General features: G+C 26.6%; 1 protein-coding gene across 1 annotated transcript in view; it reads right to left on the reverse strand.

The window, feature by feature from the left end:
• LOC100161344 overlaps positions 1-11,805 on the reverse strand; it is a 44,422-nt gene that overhangs the window by 13,732 nt on the left and 18,885 nt on the right. Inside the window, exon 2 of the mRNA XM_001942624.5 lies at positions 10,297-10,478. Within this exon, the coding sequence (XP_001942659.2) occupies positions 10,297-10,478 (182 nt within the window). The remainder of the gene's footprint in view (positions 1-10,296; positions 10,479-11,805) is intronic.

Genomic DNA, 11,805 nt, shown 5'->3' on the forward strand with positions numbered 1-11,805 from the left:
AAATAAATTACTTTAATAACAATACCAAAAAATATTTTGAGAATTCAGGAAATATACATAGTAATACAGACCGACAGTCTGTCTTCTCTCAGAATCGTGGTTTTCGTATGCAGTGATTTATCATTGAAATCAAGTTTAACACATACATAAATAGATTACAGTGACTTTACTCAATAACTGAGACTGTATACAATTACTGTACTGCAGGAAAACATTTATACTATATTCCACTCCATTTTCATTTAAACTTCATAATAAATTATGGATAGTATTTTCATACAATATATTAATTTAATTTTAGATTTCAAAGAAAATTTTTAAAAATATATTTTTTTTTATTATTAGATTTACCGTGTATAAGTGTTCGCTCAAGCGTTTCATGCTTTTACACGCATACTTTTACATATTATACGCAATACCTATAAGTATAGGCATTATTGTTAGGTAGTGTTCACGAATTCGGTTTCTATTAAGAATCTACAAAAAATGTATCGCATATTTTTAATGAATACCTAGTTCAATTTAACACATTCTATAGTGTTATATTTGATCGTTTCAAAGGCATATAGGTACTATGATACCTTTTGAGCATCTTTTCATGAATTTTTTAGATTTTAAGATCACATATAAACCCTAATTTTTATGAATTGTGTTCACTATTAATTTTTTAATTTTAAGTGTAATATATTATAAGCATAGATAGGTAGTATATTTATTTATTTATGTGATGTGTTATAAAATCAAAATAGTTTTAATTAAAATCGTTTATACTCTTGACTCTTGAGTAATGAAAAACGGGAACTTTTGATGATTGTTAGTATAGGTAGTCAATTTATATTCCGAGAATATATTATTATATAATTCCAAAAACAAAATGCTATAATTTTGCCTTTGGGTTGGTGAGTACGGTTTTATCAAATTATCTGTTGGAACAGAGATTCTCAGTACTCTAACGTTTTCTTATTTATAATAATATCTTGTTCCGGAAAACTTTCTTCCACTTACCATCAGATCAATTAACACGTTTGCTTGAAGTCAAAAAGGGAATACAGAAAATAATGAAAAACTGTGTATATGGACTATTTTTGTAGCTGAAAATGTTTGTTTACAATATATTTTCTTATCGTCGCTTTCAAAGTAGACAATAAAATATATTATAGAGAATAATTCCAAGAAAATTATATTTTATGGTTCGATATTTTGGTTTTAGAGTTATTTATCAATAATTATAATTCATGTTGTTAATATATTATACGTATTCTTAATTACAAAATTGTTTAATGTTATTCAAAACTAAGTTTTGATTAAGTACATTTTATATATAACCTATAATTCTATAAGACAGCGTACCCTATAAATTATAATACTTACAATTTAAACAACGTATCTAAATAAAATCTCATATGAGAATGTCACAAATTCACAATAATAATAAAATGGATTAAATATACAAATTTTAACAAACATTTTAAGAGGACGCTACCCATGCATTTGTTGTCTTCGTCTCACGTACGACATAGCACATTTCCGTTCACTAGTTTCAATAGTGTACTGTTAATTTTGATATTACAGTGATTTGACCTATTATCAATTGTTTATATAATACCATTATAATATGTGCTTAAACGTTAGTTTTTATTCGATATCTTAATCTTCAAGTAAGATATGATCATTTCTAATTTTTGATATTTCACATACCCATATCTTGCTTGAAAAAGAAAATTTTGAAAAATCGGCAACGCTTAAGCACAAATAATGTTCTTACCTAAAATTTTTATAATAGGTCAATTCACTCTGTCCGGGGAGTTGTAATGCAAATCGTGGTTCTCTCCCCGGTCCTCCATAATACCAAAAAAAAAAAGGTCAATTGTGTGTAAGACGACGGAGGTAACAAAATGTATGGGTAGCGTCCTCTTAAGAATTATTTAGTTTAGGTATATAAGCTTGAAATAAAAACTTTAAAATTAAGTTTGAAATGGTGTGACAGCCAACGCCCAAATTAAAGGGCTTATTTATGTAAATATTTCGAGTTTAAATTATTATGTCTATTGAGTATAGACGTATAGTTATATAATTTTGTAAATTATAAAGTTTATCCTGAGGCTGTCGTTTATAATAGGTAGGTCCAGAGGTACTTAGGTAGAAATTCACATGGACTTGGTGAAACACCCTATATGTAAATACTATGGGTACCATTGTATAATAATGTTGCTAGTATAATCACTAATCAGTATATTACATTATAACATTATGTAAAACCTATACTTATTTACATATTATGTTTTCATTATTAAATATTCATTGTATAATTAGGTAAGAGAACATAAGAAAACATTGTTATGTAAAAAGATATCAAATATTAATAATAATATTATGTAGTTGTAGTATTTTACTATGTGCTATATTGTACCTACTATAAAAAACAAACTAAAACATAGTAACCAGTTAAAATTTGTTCAAATCATCAAAAAACCTTGTTAATAGATATTTTTATATATTTATACATTTAGTTATTTTTAATTTATACATTTCAATTAAAATATTTTTATTTTTCGTAGTAAATGAATTAACCACTTATTTTTTCAATAAAAATAGATTTTATATTAATCCACAATCCACATTATGAATTATGAACTTCACCACAAGCAGCTTTTTTATCGAGTTTAAAACTAAATAGTTTATTTCATGTTGCTAGTGTCCCCAGGGAAGCCATCAATTTATTTAATGGTGTTTCTGCGATTATCTTTCTGATATACGTTCAAGTCGGTTCAATTCGTTCACGTATATTATGTCACTCAATGTTCAGTGGATGAAAATGTAAAAACGTTTTATTGCATTATCATCTAGCACTTCGCTGTATATATACGCTGTGAAATTATAATTTCAATTTTTATGTCAGAATCGTTATTACTTCAGTAATTTAAAATATTTTAATTGTTTATATTTATTGTCACATAAAAATTGGTTAATTTAACAGTTCAATAAGATTTAATGAACCAAATAGGGGCCTGGGCCGCTAAATCTTGTTTAAAGGACCATTATTATTAGCTCACTGTTGATTTGGGCGATAGTAAATTGCGTCCACAGTGAAGAGGTAGTTAAAGTACTACAGTAAATTGCGCCCGGCATTTACGATAATTTAGGTTTTTAAATTTATTAATTAAATGTTTAGTGATTGTTCACTTCACAACATTTCTATAAATTTACGAGGAACAATTGACATAAAATATTTTATAATTTTAAATTTTAATGAAATGTTCGTATATTACTTAAGCCATATATATAATAATAAAATATATATGTTACAATAAAGTATATGGTTCAGACCATTTGGCATTTAGCATTTTAGCATGCATTTAGAGTATTTTTATTATTATAAAATAATAAACTACTAAAATAAACTACTCTATGTAAAGCTAATATCTTGTATTAAAAATTAAGTACAAGCAACAAAATGTATAGCAATATTTCAAATGTCCATGCTTACATTACATTATGAATTGTAAACATTAAAAGCTAAATAATTATTTTCTAGGGCAAATAAATAAAGGTACCTATGAAAAGGTCCCTTAGAATTAATGTATTTATTCGTTGATATACTTGATCAAGATATCGCATAACGTACTCCCTCTACAAATATTTAGTGGCTGTGGTAAGTACCTACTTACTAGCTACTATGTTACTACAGGTATGCAAATCACATATTAATTATTAGTCATAAGTCATTACCGTCAAGTACACTATTATTGCTTTTATATTAATATAATAATCATAGGCGAGACTATAGACTACATCTGCAGCGGCAGCCTAGTTACTTATAATAACCGGCACTAGAGCGATTGCCAGACTATTTGCCCGCTTATTTTGTAGTTCTTACTTGTTTTTCTTAATAATTTTGAAAAGTAATAAGACATTTTACTTTTGACCTCCTAAAAAGTACCGAAAACATCCAATTGACTACCAGAAACCACTCTTAAAGTTAAAATTTGAGACATTGTCATTGCTTTAAAAGGTAGTGATAGACACGTACACGCATAAAAAACATCATAGTAAAATCAATACATCGCTCCACTCAAAATTTACATCAGGCGTATATGTATAGTACTATAATATAGTGGCCTCATATAAGTGCACTTCGTTTATAATTTACTGGAAAGTCGTGGTATATTTACATTTTACACAGGAAATTACACAAACGAATACATGAATATATAAGTATAAGTTTATAACCCTTATTTATGTAAATTTGATAATATGTACTAATTTACCTAATAAGTCATAAGTAACAAGTGTTTCTTTACTTATATCGTTACATCATTATATTATATTATAATTTTTATAATATTTGAGTGATAATTAAGCATGATTTTGAACTTTTTGTAAAATATCTGAGAATATCGATGTACGCATCTACACGAAATATAATGTTAACTTATAACTTACTAATTATTAGTTTTTTTTTTAATAGCACCCTTACTTACAGCCAATGTACATCGAGCTTATACACAAGTGATGATTTAGTGATTGAATTCTTTAAAATATATATATGTATGACTTAATAATTATATAATACTATTATGAGTAGGTATTGATCGGTTTTAAGTATCTTCTACATATATACACATGTTTAGTATGACTATGTATGATAACTGATAAGAATAGCCATAGGTATATATTATTTATTAAATACAAAATTTGTATTGATGGAGCTGTAAGTGTTTTATTTTTTTCCTGTAAAGTTTTAAATAATAATCAATAATTTAAATTGTTAATTTACGGACTAACAATATTCGAGACCTACAAATCGATATTAAAAATTGTGAACAGAACTTATAAGGTCATGATGCTCACGCTACGAACGAATGTAATGTTGTATTGGGGAAATTAAATTTAACTTTCTGTCCGACCATCAATATTAACAGTTAAGAATCTAAACTTAAGAAAAACCCTGAGAGTTACTACTGTAGGTATATCATACACACATAATTAAACTTGCACACATAAAATATACCTACCTAATTTATTATTTGTTAACATTTGTATGAAGATTTAAAATAGTTTTTATTATAAGAATATACAAAATATTACTATTTGATGAATATTCAAATACCATTAATACAACCATTATTATATAAAAAAAATTAATTAGATTAAAATTAAAAGGATATTTAATTCTATAAGAATATTGGGTAATAAATATTTTTTTGTATACAAATATAAATTAAAAATGTAATCCTTTATTTTAGATTCTGGGTGGAACGATGAATGTATTGATTTTACAATGATGAGCATTTTTTTTTTTTTAATTTTTTTTTTTCGTCTGTCATCACCTTTTAGGACAGTAGTAGTGCTTGGATTTTCTTCAACAGTACCTTTTCTGATAGGAAAGTGAATCTAGTTGGTACTTTGGGGGGTCAAAAGTAAAATTTCCCCCCTGTGAAAAACAAATGAAAAATTAAGTAAAAACGGAAATTTTTACGCAAAATCTGTTTTCGAGAAAATCGATTTTGGTTTTTAGCAAAACTCTAAAACAAATGACCGTAGGTACATACAATTTTGACTGAGTGTTCATATTAGCATTTTCTATACACCATAACATTTACCAAATATTTTGACTTATTTTGAGCTGTTTACGGACATTTGTAGTTTCCGTTGTTTATATATTTTTTTTCAATAAATATCAATAAAATTTCATTTGTTGGTTAAAAAAGCTTGAAAATTTAAAAGAAGATTCCTATTATATTGTTTCAAAGGCAGATGAAAAAAATTAAAAATCCATTGTCACAATTTTTTTTTTTATAAGCATCTAAAGTTCAAATATTGACAAAATACGTAAAAATGACGAAAATTTGCAAATTATTTTTTGTTAGAAATTCATGAAAAATTTTCTTTTTAAATCTAAGATTTGAAAATGTAATACAAGATTCTTCATGAGTTTGTCTATCTTTTTCAAAAAAAATGTCTATAAGCAAGTCAAATTAAATTATTAAGCGTTTGAAATTCATATTTTTACAACATTTGATATTCACTCGATTTCTCATAAAACGATTTTCTTATTTCGTTGTAATTAAAAAACGAATGACTGTAGATACTTGAAAATTTAACTCAATGTTCATATTAGCATTTCCTATATACGATCAAATTTTGAAAATAATTTGACTCTTTTTGAGCTGTTTACGGACATAGTGAGTTTTAAATTTTTTTAGTTTTTTTTTTCTATAAATATCAATAAAGTTTTATCCGTTGGGCCAAAAAGTGTAAAAAATTAATACAAGGCTCCTGATATATTTTTACAACAGCAGTTGAAAAATATTAAAAATACATAGGCAACATTTTTTTTAATAAGCATTTAAAGATCGAATTTTGAGAAAATGTATGAAATTTAAAATTGAATAATTATTTTGTAGTTAAAAATGTATAAAATAATCAACTTTTATATATAAGACTTGAAAATTTAAAACAAGATTCCATGTAAGTAGTTAATTCTGTTACCAAAAAATCTAAAAAATACATAAGCACAGTTTATTTTTATAGTCATTTTAATTTCAAATTTAGATGAAATTACATATTAAAAAACCTAGAATAACTATTTTAATTATTTTGTTATGATTGTATAATATTATCCGTGGGTACTTGAAACTTCTAAGTATAATATTATATATCTATGATAGTATCACACTATCACGGTTTGTTTCTGATGTATAACGCGTTATAAGTACCTAATGGATATTGTGATATGATTAATTTGGAATTTATTACAGGTACCTATTATAGGTCAATTTTTATTTTAATACCATAGATAAGTATATATATGTCTAATACCTAGACTGATATACCGTCTTCGCTCAGAATCGTTTTTCTTATACAGTGATATTATATCATTGAATTCAAATTTAATACTATCCATTATACAGTGACCCGCTTGTAACCTACTGCACAGAAGAGCGACATCCACTTACCCACCTTTTTAAAGATGAATACAAAAAAACGCAGAACGATCTAAAAAAAGATTAATTCAATTATTATATTCCTGTAAATTCTCAATCCTGAATAAACCATTTGATAAATATTCTCAGAAAAATCTTTGTATGTGGAAATATACTTCAGTGATATATTTAGTATACAGGATGGTTCAACGAGCATGCATGTCCCTATTTTTTCTTTCAATTATTTTATTCAAATTCTGATATTTGACATTTTTAAGTATAACCAAGCACTATATTTTCAAATACTTTTATTATCATTTATGGCGTGTTCCTGTAGCGTTAAAATTATATATGGTATGAATATAATAGTTATTTTCTACAGAATTAAGTGTATGTTTATTTACAGTGTTCAAATAATATTACATAATTTATACACTTATTTTGCAAACAGGCAAATAATAAATACCATTATACATCATAATATAGGATTAGTACACTCATATTTTTTTTTAACCTAACCAAACATGCTCACCCCTTTTATCTTATAATAATGCATTTACAAAAATTCTAAATTTTGTGATTTTTTAAATACTTTTATAAGGTACCTTATTAAAGGAACAAACTTATTTATTTTAAATAAGAACCACATATTTTTACAGTAAATTGTAAAGCAGGGGAATTGTTTTTAATGTTGATTTATTATGATACTCACAATAGAATGAGAAGTTTCTAAGAATTATTAAAATGTATAACATACTATAGTTTAATACATTCATATATTATATTATAATATGCTATAAAAATAATTTCATTTAATAAAAGTTTTATGCAAAATATAAAATATAATACGCAATGTATAATAGTCTTGTATTTATTATACTTATAGAAAATGATTATAAATTATAAAATATAAATCAATGTTATATTGTTATATCTCTCAAAACTATTATCATGGATATCATACCCAATGTTAATAACTCAAAATCAAAAACTATTCACTTGATTTTAGATTCTGAGTGGAACAATGAATGTATTGATTTTACAATGATGTGTGTTTCTTTATTTTATGTGTCTGTCATCACCTTTTAGGACAGTAAAAGTGCTTGGATTTTCTTCAACAGTATCTTTACTGATAAGAAAGTGAATCTAGTTGGTACTTTGGGGGGTCAAAAGTAAAAATTTCCCAGTAGTTTTCAAAAGCAACGTGAAAAACAAAAGAAAAATTAAGGAAAAACGGGAAATTTTACGCAAAATCTGTTTTCGAGAAAATCGATTTTAGTTTTTAGCGCAACTCTAAAACAAATGACCGTAGGTACATACAATTTTGACTGAGTGTTCATAATAGCATTTTCTATACACCATAACATTTACCAAATATTTTGACTTATTTTGAGCTGTTTACGGACATTTGTAGTTTCCGTTGTTTATATTTTTTTTTTCAATAAATATCAATAAAATTTCATTTGTTGGTTAAAAAAGCTTGAAAATTTAAAAGAAGATTCCTATTATATTGTTTCAAAGGCAGATGAAAAAAATTAAAAATCCGTAGTCACAATTTTTATTATAAGCATCTAAAGTTCAAATATTGACAAAATATGTAAAAATGACGACAGTTTGCAAATTATTTTGAGTTAGAAATTCATGAAAAATTTTCTTTTTAAATCTAAGATTTGAAAATGTAATACAAGATTCTTCATGAGTTTGTCTATCTTTTTCAAAAAAAAATGTCTATAAGCAAGTCAAATTAAATTATTAAGCGTTTGAAATTTATATTTTTACAACATTTGATATTCACTCGATTTCTCATGTTACGATTTTCTTATTTTGTTGTAATTAAAATAAGAATGACTGTAAATACTTAAAAATTTCACTGAATGTTTATATTGGCATTTTCTATACACGAAAAAATTTTGAAAATAATTTGACTCTTTTTGAGCTTTTTATGGATATTGTCAGTTATCAATTTTTTTAGTTTTTTTTTCTATAAATATCAATATAGTTTTATCTGTTGGGCCAAAAAGTATAAAAATTTAATACAAGGCTCCTGATATATATTGTTACAATAGCAGTTGAAAAATATTAAAACTATTTTAGTTGTATATTTTAATGTATATCAGTTTGGTTTATAATATAAAATTGTTTTAAAAATTCTATTATATATATTATAATACATTATTACACTATCGATTATTCGTAATATTATGGTGTAGGTTTTGGAACTCCATCCACCCGAAATGAATATTTAAAATTACATGGAATCTGGATAGACCTGCACTAAACATCGTCATATTAAATATCGACGTTATTACCTATGTTACAATGTACACCAGAGGTCATTAGAATATAAAATGCGTTATCAAAAAAAAAAATTTTTTTTTTTTACTAAGTCTTCATTTCGCTTTATTCATTATAAAACACTATCGTAAAATCTAAATAAACATACACATCATCGCTGTACAAACATAAGCTGACGTTAATCGCATTACGGAGAATTCGCATTTAGTTGGTAGAATGTATTTTACTATTAATAAATCCTGACCGGATTATTTAGCAACGTTTTTCATTTTCCCATTAATACAGAGGTGTTATTTTGCTGACACACCATTCATGGCTACGTCATTTACCCGTCCACACTATTAGCCTATAATTTATATTGCTATTAATTATTATCAGATATGTATATACTATGTAAAATACAATGTACGACATATTATGTGATATCTGCTGAGTCATAAACACAAGAGATGTAAGATTTAATTCGTAGCCGTAACAACATTACGATCATGAATTATCTATAAACATAAATAATTTAATACACGAAGATACTACTATAATATAGGTAATATAGGTATGTAACCAATAATACTTATCTTCCGTGGACATATTTGACACTCGTCATTTTTTTTTTTTAATAACCTTATAATATACAAAATTATAGACTATATAGTGTCCTATTTTTTTATAAACGAATAAATTAGCAGTACATATTATAGCAGACGGACGACCATATCATAGAAATTGTTTTTCTTTTTTAATCACTATAGGAAATATAAAAAGTAGCTATATGCACACGTTAATTAGTAATTAGATTAATTATAATACATAATCAGTTATCACACATATATTATACTTTAAACTTGCGTTTTTTTAAACGACAAAAACTGTTTTACATACCTATAGGTCATAGGTAATACTTAATTTTATTTGTTTGACCTTTCGACTATGATTATAATTCTAAAATTAACTAAATGCGTGGAATTTAAGATTTGAAAAACAAATCGTCAACTTATACGTCTTTACACGATATAGTTACATTCTTACTATTTTGGTTTCTCGACTTAATTATATAAGACAAAATAGGTATACTAACCAAATGTGACGAGTTTCATTGAATGATTTACAATGTCCGTTTGATTGGCCAGCTGACAAGTATACACGCCATGGTCGGACGATGTCAAGCTCCGAGTGTATATGGTTTGATTAGCGCTTTCGGGATTCAATATGAAACTGGAGACGTCACTAGGCCACGGATAGGGTCGATTATCCTTGAACCTGTAAAAATATTTAAATAATGTCATTATTTCGTGGAATACCATTACATTTTGTGTGTTTGCTTTAGGGGTGTATCAATTAATTTAGTTATTTGTACAAAATACACCTTTTAGATAATGTTTTAGGAATGCTATTATAGGTACTAGGTAGTAATATGCTATTTACTTAATATACCTACTGAACAACATATTAACTTAGAGAAGCTACAATTAAGTTCAATCAATAGTTTGTCGCCGTTTTCAAGAACACCGAATAAATATGAAACCATTAGAATTAGTTTAGCAAGTTATTAATTTGAACAAACTTCCATGAACAACGGAATTCAGTTTTCGATGAAGCAAAGGCTTCGTTGATTGTAAACAAGAAGAAGTTGTAAGAAAAACAAGCAGTTCGAAAATCAACGTGAGTTTTAACATTACACAGTACCACTCAGCGACCAAATAATAATTTAAAAAATGTACCAACACAACTTTTGACTATGCTAACTTGACTATTTCATCAAGTCTGCTGCCCTTCTCGCTTAATGATTAATAAGCAATAAAGTACCTAATAAGAAAACGCTTACAATTTATTTACTCTTCTCTATATTTTTATAATTTCAATCGTATTTTAAACGATGATGACAAATTTGTTACAACGGTTGCCCACAATATCCGATCGTCGTAATAAACGATAGGAAATACCTAAACAGCGAAACCGGTCGTTATGTTGTATGCTCGATGACGTGTATGCAACAATAATAATAATATATTATTATAAAAGTGGTACACGATGCGGTGGCGATTGAGACGTACGGCACATCGTCTCATGCTGTTATAGAGCGATCACCGCCGCCGCCGCAACCGAGCCAGATCGAACCAGTTCGCCCGGAGATATTCGCAGAAACCACCGCCGCCATCATCGAACACGTACCTAACAATATACCTATCGGCTATCACTCGCGTTTAGGTCATTGAATTTGATGGATTGTATGCATCACGGTGTCTGAGTGTCACATGGTGTTTACACGGCGTGGTATTAAGTGCAACAGCCAACAATGTGATGTTATATGAGAAAAAACCGAAAGACAATATGGTAAAAAAAAAAATAACATAATAAACATTGTCTTAATAATAACAACAATAAATCGCGGGATTAAATTAAAAAAATTGTCAACCATGCTTTACTTAGGGTTTTAAAATATAAACATACGCTCATTATAGACTTAGGTATATAGCTATAATAAGGTAGGTATAAATCTACTCGGAAAACGTTCCAAAAAAAAAAAAAAAATTTTAATTTTATTAAATTATTATTTCCTATATTCAGTAAAATCGTATAGCGTCGC

Source organism: Acyrthosiphon pisum, chromosome A1 (assembly GCF_005508785.2).
Source record: "Acyrthosiphon pisum isolate AL4f chromosome A1, pea_aphid_22Mar2018_4r6ur, whole genome shotgun sequence".
Lineage (NCBI taxonomy): Eukaryota > Metazoa > Arthropoda > Insecta > Hemiptera > Aphididae > Acyrthosiphon > Acyrthosiphon pisum.